This window comes from Papaver somniferum, chromosome 7 (assembly GCF_003573695.1).
Source record: "Papaver somniferum cultivar HN1 chromosome 7, ASM357369v1, whole genome shotgun sequence".
Lineage (NCBI taxonomy): Eukaryota > Viridiplantae > Streptophyta > Magnoliopsida > Ranunculales > Papaveraceae > Papaver > Papaver somniferum.
In genome coordinates this window covers 4,899,500-4,925,928 of record NC_039364.1, presented here as the reverse complement: position 1 = coordinate 4,925,928, position 26,429 = coordinate 4,899,500, and the positions used below count along the sequence as shown (strand labels likewise).

The window sequence follows — 26,429 nt, the reverse complement described above, 5'->3', positions numbered from 1 at the left end:
GTTATCAAACACAGCCATACAGTTTCAGTACTCTGGATTGTTTTTTCTTCACAATTAAGTTTTCTTTTTGGGAATGTATGAACAGGTTGAACAGACCTTTCTGTTAGATATAGGTGCGATACACATGGAACCCTAATCTTCATCTTCCATTCATTGAAACCCTATCTGTGAAATTCAACTTCCTAAAAGAACCAAAATTAAACCTCTCACAACCATTTTTACTCCAATTAACAATAAACCCATCGACAATTGATCGATTTAAATCGATTTCACACAATATATCAATCATTAACGAAACCTTGAATTAGATTATCCTTTTCTTCTTCTTCCAGGGCTCAATCGACTTCAGCACCATCACCTTCTCCCTCGATTCATCAAGATACTAAACTTTTCTAGAGATTACTCACACAATATCAAGACCAATTCCTTTGAATTGAGGTCCACAGAAAGACAAGAAAAACAGTAGAAAACGAGACAAAGAAGAGATGAGAAAAATAGAATATCAGAAAATGGGTGCACGTCTGAGTATTTTTGTGTATGAGTTTCACACTGGAAAAATTTAAAAAATGGGTTTGTCTGTAGTTTTCAATTCTTGTTTGTTCTCGGATATCAGTTGAAACTATTTGGACTTTTTTTTATAGCCCATTCAAACTTTCCCAATAAACTGAGTAGTGGTTGCCCCGATCAGCTTGAAGGGGCTAATAAGTATAACAGTCAAATTTTATTGACCTTAGTCTTGTAATTTGTCCGTTATGTAGTCAGTTTAATTAGTTTTGTGTAGCCGGCCGTGTTACCCGACTGCTATAAATACGTCTGGATACTTTTCATTTCATTTCAATAATAATCTCTGTTTCCAATCGTGATCATCATAAGAATGAAATAATTCTCACATCTGCAGTAGTTACTAATATCACAGCCCATCTCATTTTGAAAATTACATACCGATTTGATAAAATCTTAGACTTGGTACAGTAGCTTGACTTCCAATTTACTCCATACACTCAATTAACTTAAGTCTGGATCTTGATAGTCTATTTTTTCTCTATTTTTTTTTTCTTTTTCGGTGGATGGACCCTGGAGCAGTCTAAAGGTTTAAAAGAGAAAGGGGGTTTGACTAAAAATGATGCTAATAGTGCCAAACTAATGACAACTGTAAGATGAAACTTAGTTTATATAAAGACAACTCTTTTTATTGATGTTTAGAAAATCTCTCAAAACTAAACACAAGCTCTAATCTTGCTCATATGATCAACCACAATTTTGGTGATCATATATATATAAAACTATGAATTCCTTTTCCTAGTCCTATTACCTTATTACATGTCTTTCCTTTTCTTAGAACTAGATGACTTCTAATTCCCTTAGGATTACATCAATTTCCTAATCTTGTCCTAACCAGCTTGTTAATGACTTCTATGTTGAAGTTAATCCAACATTCTCCCCCTTAAGCTTCAACTGTGCTTGTGAAAAATCTTGTACTCCTATTAATTTCCTCATTTCTTCAAACTTGATCCGAGCTAATGCCTTTGTTAATATATCTGCTTTCTGCTCAGTTCCTGGTATGTGTTCAACGTTGATGATCTCCTTCTCGATACATTCTCGTATGAAATGATACCTTTTGTGAATGTGTTTCGTCTTCATGAAACACTGGATTTTTAGTGACTGCAATTGCAGACCTATTATCAATCTTGATGAGAACTTTTTCAGGTTCTCTTCCTTTGATTTCACCCAATAATTCTTGAAGCCATATTGATTGTTTAGCTACTTCTATTGCAGCCATAAACTCAGCTTCACAAGATAAGAGGGCAACATTGTCTTTCTTCTGTGAACACCATGTAATAGGTGCTTCTCCTAGATAAAATATATGACCAGTTGTACCTTTTCCATCATCTTGGTCAATATTATGATTGTTGTCACTATATCCAACAATTCCTTTTGATCCTCCTCGACCATACTTCAATCCACAGCTGATTGTTCCTCTTAGATATCTCAATATCTGCTTTATTACATCACCATGAGACTTGCGTGGATTCTGCATGAAAATTCCTTGGTTCATCATTAACAGAAAGTAGCATAATCTCACATTCTTCTGCATCTTGAAGAACATAATCCTCCAGATATTGTGGCTTTTATGTCTGTCTTGTTGATTTTCGCAGTGGAATGGGTTGAGTTATTTCATCGATCTCCTCTTCTTCTTCTTCTTCTTCTTCTTCTTCTTCTTTATTCTCAGTGTTTTCATTATTCTCTTCTTCTTCTTGATTAACATCATTGTTTCCATTGGTATTGATGATTATGGGTCTTTCGCCTTCATCAATTACTTGACCCCGTCTCATGTGAAACATTCCTGGATCCCTACTTAGTCCATCATTAGTTTCTTTCCAGTTCCAGTTTGCTTTTTCATCGAATACCACATCTCGACTCACTATTACTCTTTTCGTTGTTGGATTGAATAATCTGTAAGCTTTGGATCCATGCTCAATTCCTAGATGCAGAAGAGTCTGATATCGATCATCCAGTTCTTAAGAGTTGCAGAATCAACTTTTGCGTATGCTTTGCAACCAAACACTTAAATGATCTATGTTTGGTTTTCTCTTTCGCAAACTTTCATATGGAGTCATGTCTTTCAGATCTTTCATAGGTATCATGTTTATTAGGTATGTGGAGTGTCGTACAGCTTCTCCCCATAGATAATTAGGAACTTGCATAGCCTTTAAAGAATTTCTTGTCATCTCCATTAGAGTCATGTTTCTCCTCTATACCACTCCGTTTTGTTGTGGTGTATATGGTGTTGTGAGTTGCCTTTTGATTCCATTTGACTCACAGAACTTGTTTAACTCTAAGGAAGTGAACTCTCCTCCTCTATCAGTTCTAAGCATTTTGACCTCCTCTTTTAACTCTTTTTCTATCAGATTTCTGAAAGCTTTGAATCTGTCAAATGCTTCACTCTTTTCTTTCATAAGAATAAACCACATATATCTTGAGAAGTCATCTATAATAACAAATATGTATTTGTTATTTGCAAGGGTTTGTGGTGTAATAGGACCACATAAATCATCATGAAGAAGCTCTAATGGCTTTGAGGCTCTGAATGTTGTTGCTTTTGGAAAACCTTGACGCGTTTGTTTCCCAACTAAATATGATTCACATATCCTTGATTCATCGTTTATCTGTGGTAGTCCTCGAACCATCTTGTTCTGAGACATTGCCTTTAAAGTTCTAAAGCTTATGTGTCATAATCTTGCATGCCATTTCCATGTCTGATCTTCCAGTCTCATATTCAGACACAATGGCCTTCCAATCATGAGACTTATCTTGTAGAGTCTATTCTGTGAGCGTGAGACTCTAACTAAAAGTCTTCCACTTGGGTCATGAACTGTTAGATAATCTTGTCGCATTCTAACATCACATCCAACTTCTGTAGCTTGTCCTAAACTTAGAATGTTGCTTTGTAAGTTTGGGATGAAGTAGATGTTTGTGACAAGATTATGTTCTCCGGTCTTGCTCTGAAATAGAATTGATCATTTCCCTTCAATTTCTACAGAAGATCCATCCCCAAACTTCACTTGTCCTTTGATTTTCTCATTGAGTTCAGAAAAGTAGTGTCTCTTACCAGTTATGTGATTGCTCGCTCCATTATCTAAATACCAGATTCCTTCTTCACCATCCTTTGATTCGTAGTTCTTTGGTATTAGTTTCCCTTCGTTTAAGAATACAACTTCGTGCATGAAAAGAGTTGTATCTGCTTCCCTTGTTTCATTCTTGTTTGTTTCTTCCATCTTTTGTATTCTTTCAGGGCATACAACTTCGTGCAGGAAAACTCTTGTACACAAATAATTTTTGATCTATCCTTCTTTTCTTTCCCTTGGTTTTGATCATTCTGACTTGTTGTTCTATCTTGTGAGTTAAACCTTCCTCCCCTTCATCGGCCTCTGTTTACTCTACCACCTCTTCCACGACCTCTTCCTCTTGTCGCAGAGTTTTGTTGGTAAGAGTTTGTGTACAAGAGTTTTCCTTGAGTTTCTCCATTGTTTTCTTCATCAAGGATTATCTCTTCATATGCTTTCAATCTTCCAATTATATCTTCATAGCTAGTCTTCTTTATATCTAAGACTTGTTCGAGAGAAGATATGATATGAATATACTTGGATCTTGGTAAACTATTGAGAAACTTATTTACCAGTTTATCTTCATCAATGAATTGTCCAAGTGACGCAGCTTTTGAGGCTATCTCTGATAGCTTTCCTGCAAAGCTATCAATAGTATCAGTGTCTTTCATCTTCACTCTTTCAAATTCAGACATTAAGGTTTGCAGACGGGCTTCTTTAACTCGATCAGCTCCGAGATTACGTGCCTTTATTGCATCCCCAATTTTCTTTGAAGTTTCCTGTTCACCAACTTGTAGAACAAGATATTCTGGTATTGCTTGAAAGAGTAATCCTATAGCGATGTTGTTCTTATCTGCATCATCTATTCCTGGTTCAATTGTATCCCACACCTTGTAGATTTTCATCAGTACCTTCATTCTCAAGGCCCATACTGTGTAGTTTGTGGCGTTGAGGATTGAAACTTGTATTGATGGTGGCGTGAACTGTTTTGCATCCACAATGGTGGTTTCGTTTTCCATGGCTCAGAAACAAGGTCTGATACCAATTAATGGCAACTGCAAGATGAAACTTAGCTTATATAAAGACAACTCTCTTTATTGATGTTTAGAAAATCTCTCAAAACTAAACACAAGCTCTAATCTTGCTCATATGATCAACCACAACTTTGGTGATCATATATATATAGAACTATGAATTCCTTTTCCTAATCCTATTACCTTATTACATGTCTTTCCTTTTCTTAGAATTAGATGACTTCTAATTCTCTTAAGATTACATCAATTTCCTAATCTTGTCCTAACCAGCTTGTTAGTGACTCTATGTTGAAGTTAATCCAACACAAACTTACACTACTATTACCTAACCTGAACCTGTTCATTGACTTTGTTGTGTTTTGTGTTTGCAACATTTTCCAACTGGTATGAAACCATTGAAATTTATCAAAAACCACTTTTCTTTCGCTTTCTTTTTCAATTTCAAAATTCATGTTCTCACCACCACTAACGAAAAGAATAACTGAATAAGATATCCATCGAGTCATCATCTTCTTTCCCTGTGTGGTCTTTGAGTTTCGACGACAACTTGCTTAGTTTCAATTAAAAAAGAAAAAAAAGTCTAAACACATCGACAAGAAAGCAACCGCGTTATTTCCGATTTCCCATCTAACTAGTTCCTTTATTAAAACAGGCTGTGATATTCACAGTGGTCAATCTGTTATGGGGTTAGTCTGGAACCTTTCGCTTGTCACTACTCCTATTGGCAAGGGAGTATTAACTGAGAGGTGTGTAAAGTCTCAGGGTTGATTGCATTACAAAAGCTCAATAAAACCAAGTGAACCAAAAATAGTAGATCAATGATTTTTAAACTTTCCGTACTATAATCTTTTGGCTACAGTTTAGCTGAAATTGTAAACTTGTGACCATTTCTTGAATGATATTTATCTTTTAGGATATGAAAATTTATATTTTCATTTCTACATAACGTAAAGACAAGTGAACCTTTTCATTTACCTCCTACTAGCTAGTGGCGAGCGGAGCCAGAAAAAAAATTCTAGGAAAGATTAAAATAAATTTGTAAAAATAAGGGACTTATAGTGGACTAAATACTAGGGTGGACTAAATACAAAAAACACAATAAAATAAAGATTTCTGTACTATTTTTACGAATTTAGGGAGGCTAGAACCGGGTTAATCAACCCTTGGTTCCGCACTTGGTACTAGCTGACAGAGAGGATTTTTTTTACGCAAATGATGAAAAGTATTACTCTATTTAGAAAGTCAAACACATCCCTTAGCCGCATTGGGATTGAAAATAACATCAACCTAATATAAAAACCAAAAATCGTAGCTGTGTTCACACATCACCCACGTTTCCACAATTTGGTCTTCTCATTTCTCTCTTTATGTTCACTCCATCTTTATATTTGTTTTTCCTCTCTTCCCCATATCCCATCTGTGTTCACACATCTCAACCTTAAAATCAAATTTCTTCAAAACCCAAGAAGAGATTAGAGTATGTTCCAAGAAAAATTTGTTACCCAAATAAGAGACATGCAAAACAAGAAGAAAATCTCAACAGCAACAAGAAAAAAGAAGGGAAACATACACAATCTAGAACAAGAGAAAGAAAAATCAGAAACCATGCTTGATATCCATTCTAATATGCAAGAACATGATGAGTTGAAAATAAAAGAAGAGCCGGAAGGTAATCGGAAACGTCCACGAATTACGGCAACTCCGCCTAAGCTCATTGTATCCGCCGGGCCGAATACTTTGTCAGGTTCTACTGGCGGTCACAGAAGACTATGGGTCAAAGATAGGTCGACAGCATGGTGGGATAGTTGTAATCATCCTGATTTCCCCGAAGCGGAATTCCGGAAAGCGTTCAGAATGAGTAGATCGACATTTGATATGATCTGCGAACAGCTGAGTTCGGTTGTTGCGAAAGAAGATACAATGCTAAGAGCTGCAATACCAGTTCAACAAAGGGTTGCTGTTTGCATTTGGAGATTAGCAACAGGTGAACCACTTAGACTTGTTTCTAAAAAATTTGGTTTAGGTATTTCTACTTGTCATAAACTTGTTCTTGAAGTGTGTTCGGCTATTAAAACTGTTTTGATGCCAAAGTATTTGCAATGGTCTAGTGCTGAAGCATTAGATAATGTCAAGGAAAATTTTGAAAAGATTTCTGGTATACCAAATGTTGTTGGTTCAATGTATACTACTCATATACCGATTATCGCGCCGAAAATTAGCGTGTCCGCTTATTTCAATAGACGACATACGGAAAGGAATCAGAAGACATCGTATTCGATTACAGTTCAAGGTGTTGTAGATCATAAAGGTGTTTTTACTGATTGTTGCATTGGTTGGCCTGGGTCAATGTCGGATGATCAAATTCTCGCAAAATCAGCTTTGTATCAAAGAGCTAACGGAGGATTACTAAAAGATGTTTGGATTGCTGGGACTACTGGTTATCGGTTAACAGATTGGGTTCTAGTTCCCTACACTCAGCAACATTTAACTTGGACACAACACGCGTTTAATGAGAAAATTCATGAAGTACAACGAGTTTCTAAAGAAGCATTTACAAGATTAAAAGGGAGATGGACTTGTTTGCGCAAACGAACCGAGGTCAAGCTACAAGATTTGCCTGCTGTTCTTGGAGCGTGTTGTGTTTTGCATAATATTTGTGAAATGAGAAACGAAGAAATGGATTCGGAACTGAGATTCGAGCTTTTTGATGATGAAATGATTGCTCCAAGTAGTTTAATTAGATCAACAAGTTCAGTGCAAGCGCGGGATAATATTGCTCATAATCTATTGCACCATGGTCTTGCAGGTACATCTTTTCAATAGTGCCAGTTTCTTAGTAACTTTATATTTTTTGTATTCTCCAAGTTCATGGTCTGTAATTCTTTCTGGAAACAAAAAAAATAAAATTGATACATCCCTTTAGTTTTATTCAGATTCTGATGCAGAAATGTGTATTTCCAACTTTTTCATTGTATTCGTTGTTTGTTATCGACATCGACAATCTTTGCTTCTTGGCCCCTATTACCTGCCGGCCTCCATCATAAGACTATCTTTTAATACTCTCCATATCAATTGAAGTGATATACAGTAGAAACTCTATAAATTAATGTTCTCAGGATCATCAAAATTTATTAACTAAGCACGATATTAATTAACCGATAAATTATTAATTATTAATTTATAGATAAATTTTATATCAAATAATTAGTTTCTGTACAAGCAAAATACCATATCATATTTTTTATATTTCCTATATAAATAGGATATCAATATATCAAATCATATTTTTATAAACTTAATATCCAATTATATTTTTTATTTCTTATATGAACACAATATCAAATCATATATTTTTATAAACACAATATCAAATCATATTTTTTATATATAAATTTTTATTTATCATCAAAAAAAAATAATCATATAAAAATACAATATGAAATCATACTACTAACAAATAAAAAAATATTTTATATAAATACAATATGTAATCATACTACTAACACAAACAAATCATAGACACAATATGGCTTCTCATCTTAAAGGTGTTAAAAAATCAACAATGACCGATGAAATTCGTAAAGCATTATGCAAGCACAACAATGATAATCCAAGAACACCAAAAATTCTTACTTTTTTTTTTTTGATAAAATCACATTTCAATTCATTCAAACCAAAATGATGATTACATGAATGCTTATAAGATTATCAAAAACACCAAAATACAAGATAATGAAAACCCAAATACAAATGATAACACCAATTGCAAGTACATCGCGAAGAGAAAGAGCCATGAACCGCAAAGACATCCAATTTTTGTAGACGTAGTAGTGATGAATGATGGTGTGAACCGGAAACAACTCCGAACCATTTAAAATGATTATCATCTTCAATAAGAGATGCTCCAAACAAAATGGAGTATTTTGCCAAAAATCTTGTAGATCCAAATGAATCCGGGTTCCCTAAATTCCTTTTGTTGAAGATGAATCCAAAGCGACGCCAAGCATAATCATTGATGTTCTTCATGAATCGAGAATAGCAAGCCAAGAAACACCATGGAAATTTGAAAGAATCGCTATTAAAGCGAAGAAAAAATGGTCAAAAAGACGAAGAAAAAATCACCCAAACAACAAAGAAATGTGTCCATAGACACCAAAGACAACGAAAATAAAACCTAAAAATGCAAATTGATTTATTCTTATTCATAAGAACTAAAAATCCTTGCTCAGATCTAGCCCAAAAGGACTAGATCTGAGCAAGAAGAAGGAAGAAGTTCTAAGGTTTATTATTTTTCTTTTTCAGGAGATGATAAAAAAAATTAGAGATGAAATTCAATGCGATATTGATTTTAGCAAAAAAACAGAAGACAATTAAATTATTTTTCAAAAATTCTTCGTAAATCATTAATGTATTGAATATATATATATATATAGATAATGCATTATTAATTTATATTTCATATGGGTCCTACATGGGTAATTAAAAAAGCATTATCTTATAATTTTAGTGAATTATTAATTTGGCAGGTTGTCCCCGACTCGGGACCTGCCAAAAATATTATTTAAGAGAGTTTATTAAATAATCGAGTATTAATTAACACTACACCATTTTAAGGAATTTGCAACTCATATTCGGAACAGCAGACTGGCGTTGCTAATTTCGCAACGGCGAGCAGGAAGTTGCGAATAACAACTGTTTGGTGATCAAGCATGCGAAGTACGCATGTGGTCGGGAATACTAGGGGCAGCAAATACACCCAAGTCAAAGTTTGGTCAAGTTATCTAGTTTTTGTTTCCACCCTTAAGAGTCAAGAAGTGGACGGGCTTGTCTTTCATTATCTCATTTCTCAACCACAAAAATTTTCCGTTCTTTTATTCTGGATCTGCATCTCTGAAGAACTTCAGTTCTCCACCTGTTCTCCGCATGCGTTAATTCTATAGTCGATTATGTTATGTGAGATTGTGATGAACACGAGCTGATGTAACAAATAAGGGATTGGACTGGAGTTCAGTTGTAACTAGAATTGATAAAGAACAACTCCGGTGATGCTGTTATTGGTCTTGGAGAAGAAAACTAGGGTTTGGTAGATGAAATAGAGGAATCAGTGAGAAAAGTTGAGTGACATGGATAATTGGTGGATGTAGTAGTCTCGAATCAAAGGAAAAAGAAGATAGGGTGAACAAGTTTTAGAAACTAGGGTTTCGTAGGAAGAATTTAGAAAAGCTTTGGAAGATGAAATCGGGGTTTAAGGGAAATATTATAGTTGGGATTGAAGTGAATTAGAAAATAAGATTGAAGAAAAGAAATCAGAGTTAGGGTTTCTGAAGTTTATTAGAGAATTGACGTGACATTGAAGATGAAATCTGATGATTGATGATGGCCAAGAGCAAGAGAGAAAATTATATCAACCAGAAGAGCTCATCCAGATAATTGAAATTATGGTTTATTAATAACTTCGATTGATCGGGTATAATTGATAAAATCTTAGATGGGTATTGTTTGAGTAGAAGTTATATTAATCTTAATGAGTCCAATTTTAGTTTGATTGTGAAATTTAGGGTCACAAATTTGGGAAAAAAAGAATCTTACTCGAGACAGCAATTTCCGAATCTCTCAATTATCCTTATCCAGGTTTGTAACAATTCCTTGTCTGCTTTTCGTTGATTATACATAACCCTAACTTTATTTTCTTTGTTAATCTCTTCTGGTGGTTAATTGTAGTTTAATTGTAGATCAAAAATTTCGTTGGTAGAAGAAAGAGTTCATGTGGTTATTGTAAATCATCTGCCCGTTCCAGTGTTACTCATGGTTGGTTTCATTAAATTTCCATTACTCTTTTTTTTTGTCTGTAATTGTTGTTATTTTAGTAATGGATAATTTGAAGAAGGTGCTTAAATTCCGTCTAAGCATTTCAATTACTATTATTTCGTTTCATCACTTTCAAGAAGGTGTTTTCGATTACCCTGTGGAGAAAAAGAGGCGAAATTGTAGGCAAACCCTAATACCTCCTGACTTTGTACTGGCTTCTTATGTTAATGCTGTTTACAGTCATCTTTATTGATGCCATGCTTTATTTTACATTTTGTTTTTAGGAAAGTGAGCATCGGTGTGAGGAGCTGGTTAAACAAATTCATGAGTCTGCGAGGCCACTCCTGGGGCAGATAGAAGCTATGCGGGTTCTTTTTCTTCTGTCCATGTGATACCGTAGTCATGAAATTCATTAATAAGGATTTGTATACCCGCTTAAATTATGGTGAGAGGAGGATGAGATTTGAGCTTTGTATATTTAATGTATGCTTTCAGGAGACAACTGCTAGAGGGGAAGAAGCTTGGGCTGGAGTGGAGCGATCCCTTAACTCTCGGCTCCAGGTAATATAAGTTTTTGGATTATTGCTGGAGGCCTTATATGCAAGTATCATTCTAGGTCTCTGTTATGGGCTTACATATACTAATTGATATGCAGGAGGCAGAGGCCAAAGAAGAAGCAGACGTGGAAAATGAGAGACTCATGATTGAACGCCTTTCTCAGACCATATCTCGAATGGCTGTTCTTGAAGCACATGTTTCTTGATTCATTTAGTTTAATTATATTTCCAACGCATATATCCGTTGGAAATATGGCGTAGCAAATTTGAGTGCAACGCTTATATCCGTTGTTTAATTAATTTTGTGTAACGCATAAAAACGTTGGTCACCCGCTTTACCAACGTTTTTGAGCAACGGATTCTTTAATTTATGCAACACTTACAATAATTTAGGCAACGTATTACTCTAATTTGAGAAACAATTATATACGTTGCAAACTAATTTACAGGTAAAAGGAAAATTAGGACGATAATTAATTTCAGGTAAAAAAAAATCCGACGATAATTCCGACGGATTTCTACACCTTCATATACCATTGTAGATCAACTAAAAGACCCAACTTTTCATACCGAAAGAATCTCATAAACACCTCATTATTCATCATCACAATCCATCAAGATATATTCATATATATCAGCTTGTAACAGATGAAATATAATAAACCATACAATTATTTGGTTGATTCAAAGATAAATACCAACTTTGGTGAAGAATCCAAGTTTCTGAATTTGACAATATGAAAGTTAGTTCATAAGAATACCTTCGGTTGTTAGTGTAGCTTTGCCACGAGCTCCTCTCGACACAGCTGTGATAGTAGAAGTAGCATCTGATCCAGTTGAACCTCTGCAAAGATCACTATTAGACCCACCAATTGCGCTTGCAACTTGAAAACCTCTTCTTGCCTTAGTTGTTTCCCAGCCTGACTAGTAGTCTTGTTATGCCCTTGTATGCCACAGGTGCCACGTACACTTTTTATGTCTTCTGGGTTGTGTTTCATATTCTCTCCTCCTCTAAGTTCTTGGACTCCCAGGGTTTCATCTGGAAATAGGTGGGTTCACAACAGGTAATGGCTGAAATCAGACAAAATATGATCTGATTAGTTTCAGTTATGAAGACAAAGTAATCAAGTTTCTATTGTTGAATGAAAATCAACGCAAGATAACTAATAGTATGGATTTCCTGAATGGCGAATCTTCTGGGAGGGTTTGAATCGGTGCACAAGGCCGACAAGTGTGTATAGATCAGTTTCCTCCATCATGAAAGTAAAATAAAATAAATGGACATAAGCTAGGTTACTTGTATATATATTAAAACATAAAAGTCATTCAACTTCATCCTCAAAGCACCAGCATTACCGATTCTGAAGCAAAGAGTACATAATTGAATGAGAGTGAAGTACCTGCTAGTTAAGAAAATTATTACAGCCAACAAACTCACTGTAGTGCAGCTGTTGGTGCTGGCAATGCCATAACTTCGTCTTGAAATCCCCTTGTTCTACTGTCACCATGTGAATAGGAGCGCTAGCAGTTCCAAGAACACCGGCATTGGACAAACCTGAAAACATCGCTTTGTTAACAAAAACTGTTGCAAGTCCCGGATAAAACTTGAAATTAGTGATTATAACAAGAAGCGTAGATATTGTCCAGTTGGCAAGTTAGACCCGATTCTCAGCAAAAATTGATACAAAAACCAAAAAGAAAACCAAAATTTATGCCAGGCAAAGATTGGTGCAAAACATATTAGGTTTCTAATCAGTTTTAAGATATATATATATATATATATATATATATCTAAAAGATTGAAAGAATGGGGTATCTGGGTGCACCTGCAGGAAGCCCTTACAGTTTCAATACAATATGGAACAGTCAATATATTACAGGACATGATTAAGAATCCGGAGATTACCATTACTCGTGAACCATTATTAAAACAACTAATAATTACCTGTTTTCAATGCGCTGAGAAGTTCACCTTCTTTTAGCCTATGAACTTTAACTAAAGCTTTCACATAATCAACAAAAGCTGTTAAGTTAGAACGTAGTGCAGGCGGACTTTCAAATAAGCTTATGACTGCTTCGGCATTCTTTAGCAATGTAGGATCAGTTATAACACCTTATGAATCATGTACTCGAGTTAAATTTCCACCCATATATGATTCAAACCCTTGCCGGAGCGAAGGATCTCTCCTGTATAATCAGGAGCATTAAATTAGGCAATGAATGCAATGTATAGAACCACCCTTAGTGCCGTCTTGATGCGCTTGTTGACCTCCTTCATTATTAAGTGATACAGAAAACTACTAGTCTAGATGAATGTCAATAACCTAGAAGTACAAAGATAATACCAACTCAAAGCTAGGAAAACTTGATTTCGGGATATCCCGAAAAGATGCCTAAGAAAGTTGAATGTGTAGAATTGTGTTCTCTACAATAATAGGCGTCCTTATATAGGCAAGGGAATTACAAAACTCCGGCTCGGGTAATAATTCCTTAACATACTTGGATAGAAACTCGGGTAACAGTGCCTAAACATACTTGGATAGGAAATCCTAAATAGACAGAACCGGAAAATTTAAGCTAAAAAAAAAGAAAGAAAAAGTTTCTAGGAATGAGACCGCCTTGTTTGTACACAATTGGTTTACTAAACCAGCAACCCTTTTGTCATTGCGAGGAATGTCAAGTCCTCCATCTAATGCTCCCTACAATTGTAAAGTAACGATTAGATTTTAACCATGGTAACTAAGAGAAGATAGGATCTACATGAAAAAAGAACAATGAATAATGGCAAAAACAGACAACTCTAGGAAACACAACTGCAGGAGATGATGTTACCTTAAGAGCACCAAAGACACGATTTTGGTCCCCCAAGAGTTCTTCAGGATGATGTAGTATAACCCTCTCTTATCTGATCCATATCCAACAGCAGTCACTCCATGATCTAATTATGTACCACGAGCTCCGTTAAATACCCTCTACACGACAAATTCAGTCTCATAGTTAATAATATATACTCAATTATTTCCGATTTCGATGTACTAGTTATCAACTATAGTAAGTCTGTGTATGCTAACGGTAAAAAATGCCCAGCGACTCCCAACATAATATAATAAAATGATCAAATAATGGTCCTTCTAGAGAATGAGTGAGCTGAGAGAGAGATGATTGATACATACCACAACCACCTTGGTCGTTGACATGAGGTACGTCACCTTTCTTCCTCAAATCCATAGATTTGGCTAGATCAGCATCAGCAACATCTCTAGCAGACGAGGGTGATTCAAAGCCATAAACCCAACTCTGTATGCAAATCATTCACTTTTGAAGGACTTTTAATATTAAATTGAAGTCACCAAATCTATACAACTTCAACAAAATCACCAAAATAACCAACATTAAACTGAAATCACCAAAATCTATACAACTTCAAAATCAAAATAGAAACTAAAATTGAAACACACCCTAAAGTAAAACCCTAACTTCAAAAACCAAAACGACTTCAAAACTGAAATCAAAACAGACCCCTTGAATTAAAATTACATAATACAAAAGAAAATCATCAAAAAGGGGGTTTACCTAAAAAATAATAATTAGGGTTTTTTCGATTAATCATGAGTATCACCCCAGATGTATAAGTAAACATAGAGTTTTCGGTTTGTATTTCTACGTCAGATTATGATGGGACTCCTTTTAGAAAAGTACGATTCAGGCTTATTAACAAATAGTCGGATACATATACTTACCAAACATAGCTTTATTGATAATTGATTTCGGAGATCGAGAAGAAGAATAGTAGATTTTCATACCGAACCTCCCTACTCAATAATCCGACATCAAACCAGATCTACTCCTATTTCTAATCGATAATTTCTTAGGGTTTCTGAGTTACTTACCAAACATGCCTTAATTGATGAAGAAGAAGAAGATGAAGACGAAGCAGATTTTTCTAATGGAAACTCCCTTCGGCATAATCCGACATCAGATGAGATTTTCCAAAATCTCGTTTTCCCCTTTTTTATTCAAATCGCCACTTCTGCTCTGTCTCTCTTTCTTACAATACGAGTGAAGATTTTGATTAAAAGGTTTTGATTCGTGAGATTTCTCGGAGAATAAAAGAAATTTCTGGGTTTCGAGATTTCTCGGAAAGAAAGAGAGAGGAGATGAAAAATGAGGTCTGAAAATAAACGTGTGAAAGAAAATAAAAATATCTGAAGACTGAAACCAGATTACTAAAAGTCCCTCAAAATGCCTGATATTACGTAAATCTCATGATAGCCCAACGTTTTAGTAATTTCAAATAGGTTGCTCCAATAATTTCATTTTAATAAATCAATGCTATTTATTTTGTGCAACGTATTTTCTGGTGTGCAAAGGATATTGGCGTTGCTCCATGTTGCAACGTGTATATCCGTTGCACTCTCCCGAAATTGAAATGTCACAAAATCTAGGATAATTAAAAATTGTACGATGGACAAGTTGAAGTGGGAAGCGTTAAAAATCCGAGATTGGAGAGCTAAAAAAGCAAGTATCGCATTACTAAGTGCCTATCATGGACTTGTTGAACACTTCTTCTATTAGGATTCCGAAAATCTTGCCTAAATTTGCTATGTACCCTAGCTCAAAAGGTTATGACATCCACCTTTACGGAGGACGCATGTCTAACTCTAGTTTCCGCATACCACGCTTTGTTGATTGCCAAATCTTCATTTGAATCAAATGATGCCATTGTTGTATGTAGAGGTATTGGGAGAGTTAGATGGAGTGTATGATGATATGAGCTTTGCATAGTATATGCAAATAGGTGTGTGGTGTTTTGTAGAGGGAACTAGTGTATTTATAGGATGGTTCCCAAATTTGGTCGTTATAGTGCCCAAGTACAAGTCAATCAATGCAATTGTACTTGAAAAAATTTGAATTTTTAATTCCCGACGCGGTTTTTGTTTCCACAATATGTCGACTAAGTTTGGCCGGGAGAGTCTTAATTTTCTTACTCCGCCGATCTTATTATGATTTTAGGTATCAGGAGTTCATTTTCTTCCGTTTAACCGTCGCAATGGTATTTGATCATTATCGTGCCGGCTTGATTATAATCGGCAAGGTCGTAATTTTATAACCCTACCGACCTTATTCTTTAAAGGCATCAGGAGAAAGTATTTTTTACAATATATAGTCGGCATGGTCGATAATTTAATACCTTACCGGCGGTAAAATATCCGTCAAGGTTGTAATTTTCTTACCTTGCCGACCCTGGAAACTACACCATTTATGTTGTCAGAGACGGCAGTCTGACAGTTCACAACCTTGCGGACCCTGGTAACAAAACCATTTATGTTGTCATAGCCGACAGTTTGACAGTTCACAACGTTGCCGGCCTGGTTTAGTCGGTAATGTATCTTAACAAAAGCATGCCGGCGAAACTATTGAAACTTTACCTAGCAAAACAAACCATTCATTCTACAACTACAAATCCAACATTTTTTGTCCAAAACACGAAAACATGTCCCATAAACCTTAAAAAACATTTGTCCAACCACAACATAAAGAAATAAACTAGGAATGAATTCATTCACGACCACGACCACGACCATGGCCACGACCCCGTTTAGGAACACCACCACTACTACTACATTCACCACCACGGGAAAGACCCCTCTTTTTGTCAGCATTCATCTTGGCTTGTGCTTCCCTCCTGGCTTGTGCTTCCCTCTTTACTTTAGCGTCAGCTTGCTTGAAAAATTCGGTGGCATCCTCATTGTCAACATTGCTAACAAGATCAATGTGCTTAGTTTTCTCTTTAATCAACAAAGGCTCTTCTCTTTCTCTCGCGCAACACATCACCTTCACAAGGCTCTTCAAATGCTCCTTCTATTTTTAATTTAACAACAAACAATTAACAGGATGATTCGATAGTTTAATCTTAAAACAGTAAGAGCAACTCTAAAATACTTACAAAGAACTTAAGACTTGTTGCTGGGTCTTTGTTGTCATCTTCCTCTTACGAGCTAATTGTTCAACAGTCATTTCTCTAATCACAGTAGGACGACCCCAACTCAAGTACCACGACATGTATCTCTCATGAGCTTCATGACCTTCTGTCACCTCGTCCAAAATACTTGTATCGACTTTACGGTGACGTCTTCCATCCCAATGTTCTTTAACTGGCGTTGGATCGTAAGAGGCGATAATACTTTTTTGGGACGTGATGCAGTCATTCCTTACAATTTTAAAGTCCGGCTCATCATCGAGATGGGGTTCTTCTTGGACGTAACCCAATTATCGCATTACCCGATATGGATCGTACATTGAATATACATGGGTGATCAACAAGGGACTGTAGTATAATGCAACATCATCTCTCCTTTGGGTTAAACCTTTATTTCTAGCAGCTCGATAAGGATCGAATGCTACCTCATCCGCAATCAATTTGTCAATGGCGATTTGGAGTTTGATAAGCTGTTGCCGCATTTCCTTATCTTGACCACCCTTAAAACTGTGTCTCTGTCCTCTTGGCCTATTAATCGCTACATTCTCATTCACTTTGACGTAGGAGTTAGGTTTCACCAAAGAAGGGAAGTGCTCACATCTCCAAACCTGTGCAAACATAATGTTAGTAAGGATCTTATCTTAAAATCATTATAGGTATATAAACGATTTACACAATAAAATTACCTGGAAGATACATATATTTTCGTTGACTTGCGCAGTGAGTGCCCTTGAAGCCTTTGTCAACTCATTGTTCAAGAAGGAGACCACCGTAGTACCCAAAGAATACTCATGCATCTCGTTTAAGGGATGCAATAGTTGAACATACCTGGCGTCGACCGAGCTTCCGGAACTGTCGGGGAAGATACATTTGCCTAGGACGTATAACAAATAACCTGTTTCGGTAGCATTGATTCGCACCAAGTCCATCCTTCCTTCATTCTCATAGATTTTCTTGGTCCCAGATAATGCTTTCTTTAACTTACTCATATTAAACTTCTTGGCTAGATGACCACTCTTCAGCTCAAGTACAGACTCCGTCTGAATCTGATTCCAACCAAACAAATCTCTAGACAATTCAAAGATCTTCTCCCAATAAATTTTACTATTAAACCGTCAGTGACTGCTTTTCTCTCAACCTCGAAACCGAGAATTTGATGAACATCATCAGGAGTTACCGCCACCTCACCGAATGAGAATAACATAGTATCAGTCTCTTCATAGAACCTCTCACAGAAAGCAGATACGGTAACTCTATCATACCCAATATTCGAACTCTCCACCGCAGGCACAACCCGGAGTTCTTCACAATCACTTGCACCTCGTCACATTCGTCGTCAAGTGACCAATTTTTAGTCACTGAACATGAAGTTTGGCGCCTCAAGAGATGGGTTGCATGCTTGTGATCCTAAATATCAAAAATACAAAATGAAAATAAATACAAACTTTTGAAGCAAATTTAAGATATATACACTTAAATAAAAAATAAAGACTGATTGAGATTACTTACGACAATATTTTGGATTTCATATGCCCACGATTCTTTGTATCCAAAAAGAAAATCTCCACCATCTTCTGGGGTCCCCTTTAGAGGCTCACCTGGTTTCAGTTTAACCTTCAAGTAAGGGGGAGGCATGTAGGAATCAGCTGGTTTGGTGATAACCCGCTTTGGTCTTTTGGTTCCGGTTGAAGTTGAAGCTTGGGTTTGTTGATCATTAGCTTGAGTTTTTCTCAATATTCTTCCTCTTCCGCTTCAACAATTTCATCTTCTATATCCTTATCTTTATCTACATTACCATCATCATCATCATCATCATCATTACCTCCTCCAACAGGTGGAATGTCTTGATCACCATCATCATCATCATTGTTACCTCCTCCAGCAACCATAGTTCTTTCAACATCATTACCTCTTCTACCAGATAAACTCCTTGGTCTTCATCTGGAGTTTCATCTAAATCATTTGGTTCCGGTGGTTGTTGAGAATCATTTCGTAAACGGATCTTGAGCGTTCCCGGCACAACGAATGCCCCTCGATGTGTTGCATTCAAGAGTTTCTCACCAACACGAGGAGGTTTTTAAGGAGGAGTAACAAATTTCTTCTTTTCCTTTTATAACATGAACAAGAACAATTAAGAGAAATACATAAGTCGGCAGGGTCGACATATATAACCACTCCGGCGGAACAATGGTCGGAAGGGTCAATATTTAAACTACATGTCGGCGAAGGAATAGCCGGAAGGGTCTTATTTAAATAACTTTCCGGCTTTTAACAACTATGAACACAGTAGATGCATGATTTCCATCTTCATTATTCGCCAGGCTCTATAAACAAAACAATACCGGCAAACATAACGCCGAAAGGGTAGTTTTTAAATACCATTCCGACGTTTTTAATTTTTAGGCATCAGGAGACACTATAAATTTGAAACATAGCCGAAAAGGTATTTGAATTATAACCCACCGGCGCAAAAAAAAAAAAACTAACGCCGGCAAGCTTATAAGTTGAACAACTTGCCGACTCTGTAAAAGCAGTTACAAAAACTAATTAGCCGGCAAAATCTTTAACCTAAGAGCTTGTCGGCAAACCCTAAACATAAAATATCGGCAAGCTCGCGGAACAAACACCTTGCCGGGAAAATAACTGCAAATTCAAACATTCGATTTTTCTGACCTAATTTGATATGCAAACATGAACTTGAAGTACTAGAGTGAGTTTAAGTAGGCCCTTACTTTCTTAATCGCACCATTTCTTCCGTTTGAGCGACTTCAATTTCTTCTTCTTCAACCGTTTTTTCTTCACTTTCTTTTGAACCAAACTTGCAATTCCAGGGTTATACTCATTGGGTTTTTGATTAGCGTCTTTCAAACGACTAGCCCTAGGTCATGGCAGATCCATGTTTGAAGATTAATCGAAATTTTTGAATCGACGATTACGACGAATTAATCGACGAGTTTTGATGGTGGGAGGATGGAGAGCCGGTATGGTTATGGAGGAGAAGAAGAGAAGAAGAAAGATGAAATGAAAATAATAAAACTATTTTTTTTGATCGGTAAAGAGTTGGTGCTGGCGAGTTTCCAACTCAGGTCACTGGTATCATCACCCAATAACTTTACCATTGTGCTATAATGACAACGACAATAATAAAACTAATTTAGGACAATAGGAATTATAAAGGATAAAGATAATTTTTTAACTTTACCCATTAGGACATCCCTTAGCTCTTAAAAAGAGTCCCTTTAAAATTGAGGATACTATGGGCATATCGCAATCAAGCGAGGCTAATAAGCACCCTCCAAACGTCCCAATTATAATTTCAAATTTCAAATATTAAAAAACAGTGCCTCTGCCACGTGTGTTGGTTCTCGCAACGTGTCCACTATAATTTTGGCGAATATTGAAAAATCAAAAGAAGAAAAAGGTGATTCGGACAAAGAATATATGATTATGATAGCATAGCTGTTAAATGGTTGTAGGCCCTACCAACAAGAACGCGGCAGTTTTCAAAATGAAGAGAAAGAAGATTTCCAAAGCATTTCTTTCGTCTGCAAAATATTCCAGCTATCGATATCTTTTTTATCAGACCAAAATACCCTCACTTTTGTACTTTGTGTCCCATCTGTTGTTGATTGTTTCGAATTAAAGCTAAAGGGAAGGGACACCTTACATAACTCTAAAATAAATATCATAAACTGGTCCAAAATTATCCCTAATGAGTGGTTCAAAATGGAACACCAAATGGATGCAATTATGGCATCTTTCGTTTGGCTCTGGCAAGAGAGCAAGACCAGTAATGCGATCCACTGGGGATGAAATCCCATGGAATCAACGGAATCATAAGATTATGCAGATTTCAAATTCTTTGGTATAAACTTTTTGATCAATAACAAAAAAAAAAACATACAGATTCCGCCACATAGCCGAATCATAAGATTATGCAGATTTTCTTCGTATCATCCACACAGAAAAAAATAAATAATTAAATAGCCACTAATGCAAACCGGTAATTGCAACGAAAAATAGGTCATTTGTCCAACTATTTTAAAACCGGAAAATGAGTCATTTGTCCAAATATTTTTAAAACACGGTTCAAATGGACAAGTAAAAATTAGTTTGGGTGAAATGGACAAAAAAAAGATAGCAAGGATGAAACTGGATTCATCCTGACTTAAAATTAAAAATAACAAGGATGAAACTGGATGCATCATGATATAAATTAAAAATAAGAAAAAGTATTTGAAAATGGGTAGGATGAAACTGTGTATATCCTGACTATTTTAACATTTTGTCCATTTAAACAGTATCAAAATCTAGATGTCTTTTTCACCCAGGAATTATTGATTTTGGTCGTTTTAACCAATTTTGTGTAATGGCAATTTGTGGTGCAAAGGTACTGGGCAGAGTTTCATATGGGTGTAACTGTACTTTCGTCAATTAGGGGTAATTTCGGAAACGCATTTATATTTTATCGTTTCCTTTTTCTGAAATTGAAGACAGAGAGAGAGACTGCTTTCTCTTTTTAAGTTTCCACAAAAACTGAAAATCATTCCATTAAAACCATAAAATCGTTTGTATTAACCCCTTTAATCCCATTTTCAACCAAAAACCCTCCTTTCCTCTCAAATACTTCATCCAGTAGTCAAAAAAAATTCTGGGTTCTGATCAGTTTTTTTTCCTAAAATGTTATCCTTTAGATTACATACCAGTTTCCTGTTACTACCAACTCTTTTTCTGATTATATCCTGCTGTGTCTCTTATGGAGTTTCTCAGTCTTCTAATCACCAAGGTACTGATTTTTCTTCTATTTTCTAGGAATGGGTTCTCAAAAAAGTTTAAAATAAAAATAAAAAAATTGAATTGAATTTTTCTTGCACTGTTTGAAATTCTGCAGAAATGGTGGTGGGTAGAGAATTGTTACAGACAATTGATGGAAATGAAGTGTTGGTAGATAATTCAACATTGATTCTAGCTGAAAGGAGGACATTCAGGAAAGATCCTCTTGATAATATGAAGAGGTATAGAGGTGGTTGGAATATCAGTGAAAAGCATTATTGGGCTGTAAGTGTTGTTCATTTCCTTAATTTAAGTTCACTTTTGCTCTGTGGGTTTGTCAATTTTTGCTGCTATTGTTTTCAATTTAAAATTTTTGTTTGTTTAATTTTAGGCATTCTTGTTTTAGCATATCTAAAATTGTTTAATTTGTTGTTGGTATAACTTATGAATGTATTAGTTGAGTTTGTTATCTCATCTGGGTTCAATCTTGATTTATCTAATTCTGCCGGCCTTGAGGCTAGGTCGGCGAAGGTCAACTTTCGGCCAATTGCCGCCAAGAGGCATCAAATTAAGCCATATGATTTTAGTATAAACAAGTTCTTGTAGAATGTTAAACGAACATGACTGTGGTCCAGCTATTAGGATTGGAATTTTTTACATTTTGTTTATGTTAATGCCTTAATGTTAACATTGTTCTGTTTTTAGTATTCGACATTCTCTTGTTTTCTTTTAATATTTGTTAATTTGTGTTTTTTTCCCCTCTAACATGTGCAGTCTGTAGGATTTACAGCTGTTCCACTATTTGTTATTGCTGCAATCTGGTTTGTTCTTTTTGGAATTACATTGTGTTTCATCTGTACCTGTTATTGCTGCTGTCCGAGGGAACCATATGGCTATTCTAGACTTGCATATGCTCTCTCACTTATTTTTCTGATACTCTTCACCATTATGGCAATGTAAGTATTTTTACATTTTTAGTATTCTCTTTTTGTTAATCTTTGGTTCACAATGGGACGTGGGTGGTGTATTGCCATTTCTAGTCCAGCTCTAGAAGGTTGGTCATAGAAATGAAAACTTTTCCACGGTTTTTAGTCGCTAGGATTTTAACTTAATGTTAGACATTATCTTGTTTGATGTTCTATACCCAAGCTGAACACCTACTATTGCCTTGCCTATATGGATTCATTCACTGACCGATATCTTGCTCATGAGAAGAAGGGGCATATGCCATTTTCTGATTCCGCCAAACTCACACGTTTCTTTCTTGTTTCAGCATTGGATGTGTTGTCCTGTACACTGGTCAAGGCAAATTTTATGGAAGTACAACACGTACATTCGGATTTATTTTGGAGAAGGGGAATGTTGTGGTGAACAACCTTAGAAACATTTCCGAGTATCTTGATTCAGCTCAAAATATCACGATAGACAGGGTTTTCTTACCTTCTGATATGCAGACTAAGATTGACAACATTCAGACAAAAATTAACTCTTCAGCCAACAGTCTTGCAACTCGTACGGATAATAATAAGGATAAGATACAAGATGCCTTGGACACTGTGTAAGCACAAACTTGAAATCTTCCATATCTTATTCCATGGATAAGTACATGATTTGTTCTTAATGAAATTTATTTGTTATTTTCATGCAGGAGAATTGTTCTTATCATCGTATCTGCTGTAATGCTCTTTTTGGCATTTCTCGGATTTTGTAAGTACATTGATTTCCTAACTTTATTCAAGTTTCGTATGGTGCATTCTTTATGCGTAGAATAATCTTAAGAATAGAGAAAACCATAGAAACATTAATAAGAGATTGAATTTGTTTGGAAGCATAATTTTGTAAATAATCTAAACTCTTTGGTTACATGTTCTGAGCTCCTTGTATAGATCGACCAGAACCTTACTAAATTTCTGACACATTTTCAAAATTCTCCTGCATCAACTCTTCTGAATACTTTCCTTTCTTTGACGTTTGATTCTTTCTATTGTGTTTATATGCAGTGTTCTCTATTCTTGGGAAGAAATTTATTGTGTCCATGTGAGTACATGAGATAACTTACCTTCCCATACTATGTTGGCTTATTGTGTTGTAAAATATGTTTGTTTGAATCAATTTTGGCTTATTGAGTTTGAACATATGTTCGCTTGAATTTGTATCTGTTCTAACTTTGCTTTTTGGTAATAAACGCTGCAGCTTGGTTATCATTGGATGGATTCTTGTTGCTGGCACATTTATCCTTTGTGGAGTATTTCTCCTTCTTCACAAGTATGTAAAAAAAATAAAATCATAAGTTTCTTGCATTTAATGAACACTATTACGTGCTTATGATTCCTGGAACACATTCTTGTGATGTCTTTTCCGGAACATGTCCAGTATTTTTTTCCATTCTGTTGTGGAAGTTCATTATGAAGTATCTCATGCATTTTCTGTCATATGATTAGTGTTACTGCAGACACGTGTATAGCAATGAATGAATGGGTTCAACACCCGACTGCTCATACAGCTCTTGATGATATCTTGCCGTGTGTGGATAATGCTACTGCAGCTGAGACCTTGTTACGAACCAAAGAAGCTACAAGTGAATTGGTCGGCGTGGTGAACCAAGTCATCACCAACGTCTCTAACAACAACTTTGCACCAAGCTTCGTTCCACTTTACTTCAACCAATCTGGTCCAAAGGTTCCTGTTCTATGCAACCCCTTTAATGCTGATTTTACTGATCGGGGATGTTCGCCCGGTGAAGTAGATTTAAAAAATGCAACAAAGGTAAACTTGAATTTAATCTATCTCTTTAGTTAGATACACTTGGTTTTACCCTTCCATTCGAGTGGATGGCTTAAAATGGTCAGCAGCAGTGGAACTGGTTCTTTTTAGCACTGTTTTTATCGCCATCCCTCACCCGGTATATTCGTGTTGACCTGCACTTCTAAAGTCTAAGTAGGTCAGCAAAATGTTACTGTCGAAATCTGAAATTCAAAAATGTTAACGAAATGTTACCATGAACACCATCTTAAAAGCAAGTAACATGTTTTTCCTTTGATGCATCATCTCATACAGGAGTGGCAGAGTTATGTCTGCGACGTTTCATCAACAGATATTTGTACGACAGTCGGCCGCATAACCCCTAAGTTTTACACCCAGATGAGTGCAGCAGTTGATGTGAGCTATGCGCTTTATGCTTATGGTCCATTCCTAGTTAACCTTGAAGACTGCACATTTGTGAGGGACACATTCTCAACAATTGGTACAGATTATTGTCCTGGGTTACGACGATATAGCCAATGGATCTATGTTGGGTTGGTTTTGGTTTCATCTGCAGTGATGCTTTCCTTGATCTTCTGGGTTATCTACGCTAGAGAAAGACGTCACCGTGTTTATACCAAACAATTTTTAGTTCAATCAGGTCAAGCTATGCACGGAGAACACAAGGGTGCTGAGAACTAATAGTTGTCCATTCTATCAGGTGAGACTGAGACTGTTTTAGTTCCCTTCAGACTTTGTTTTTGTAAATCATTGCAGCTTGTTGTACGGGTGCATACGGTTCTGTATATATTTTGGTGCTTAGGTTTCTCATGTCGTTGATCCATGTTTAAGTTTAGAGTGCATTTATCGATTTATCTATTAATACAATTTTATTGAGGCTTTGATTGATTTACATCTGTTATCATATTTTTCTCATCTCTTGTTTGTCCTATGATTTTGTGGCTGTACTTTTACCGGCCCGACCCGCCTTGATATTATGGCCCGATCAGCCTAGCCCGCCCTATATATTTTAACGGGCTATGGTAGGAAAAAGTGTATCGGATTACGCAATATTATCCAACCTGCCTGTGCCGAAAATAATCATGATTAGGCCTAACCTCCCCTGCCTGACAAGCTAGGCATCTCAATCAAGGCCATCATAGTACATGGCCGAGATAAATTATAAACCCGAATAATATGCGCATCTTTTTTTGCCCGCCTGAGTGAATTAGTTGTTGTCAAAATAGAACCCCCGTTGAAAATTTTTCGTCCGACATATGTTCACGATGTTGATTTGGTGGGTTCTTGTAATGGTCTGATCTGCTTTTAGAATCCTAAAAGAAACAGTTTTTGTGTATGGAACCCAGCCACTAAAGAGTACAAAAAAAAAACCCGAATTTGGGTCCTTTCCACGCATATGTGCGTTCGGTTATGACTGCAAGAAGAGTGGTGATTACTAAGATAATAAATGTTGAAATGAACTAAGGGCAACTGTTTTGTGCGCGTTTATACTCTAGGAACAAATTCATGGAGATGTAGTAAAACGGTGCTTGATGGATCCCATGTTAAGCTTTTTAACGAGGTGCTTGGTGCTGGAGCTTTGCACTGGTTGAACACAAAACTGAACAAAATAATCTCGTTGGATATCAGCGATGAGAAATTCGGAGAATTGCAACTGCCAAAAGAACTTTCGGAGAAAAATCATTCCTCAGTAACAATGGGAGATTTTGAAGGCTGCCTTGCTTTAGTTGTTGATTTTGAGGTTGCATTTGAAGTCTGGGTGATGCAAGAATATGGAGTCGCCGGATCATGGACTAAACGATACTTCATTAACGATCGGAAAATTAGGAATAGCTCCTCTATAAGGCTTATGTGTTCTTTGAAGAACGGTGAGTATCTAATACTGTTGCCGATGATAAACTGGTAGTGT

General features: G+C 36.1%; 2 protein-coding genes across 2 annotated transcripts; both read left to right on the top strand.

The window, feature by feature from the left end:
• The first annotated feature begins 6,055 nt into the window (after positions 1–6,055).
• Positions 6,056–7,567, top strand: LOC113300480 (protein ALP1-like). The gene has a single exon (XM_026549684.1). It carries the CDS (start codon positions 6,119–6,121, stop codon positions 7,460–7,462), a length of 1,344 nt encoding a protein of 447 aa, XP_026405469.1. The 5' UTR covers positions 6,056–6,118; the 3' UTR covers positions 7,463–7,567.
• A 13,921-nt stretch (positions 7,568–21,488) lies between these two features.
• LOC113294771 lies at positions 21,489–25,412 on the top strand. Its single transcript, XM_026543148.1, has 9 exons — positions 21,489–21,770; positions 21,876–22,042; positions 22,532–22,713; positions 23,031–23,315; positions 23,406–23,464; positions 23,758–23,794; positions 23,951–24,022; positions 24,199–24,523; positions 24,815–25,412. The coding sequence occupies exons 1-9, from the start codon at positions 21,665–21,667 to the stop codon at positions 25,199–25,201; spliced, it is 1,620 nt and encodes a 539-aa protein (XP_026398933.1). The 5' UTR covers positions 21,489–21,664; the 3' UTR covers positions 25,202–25,412.
• The last annotated feature ends 1,017 nt before the right edge of the window (positions 25,413–26,429 follow it).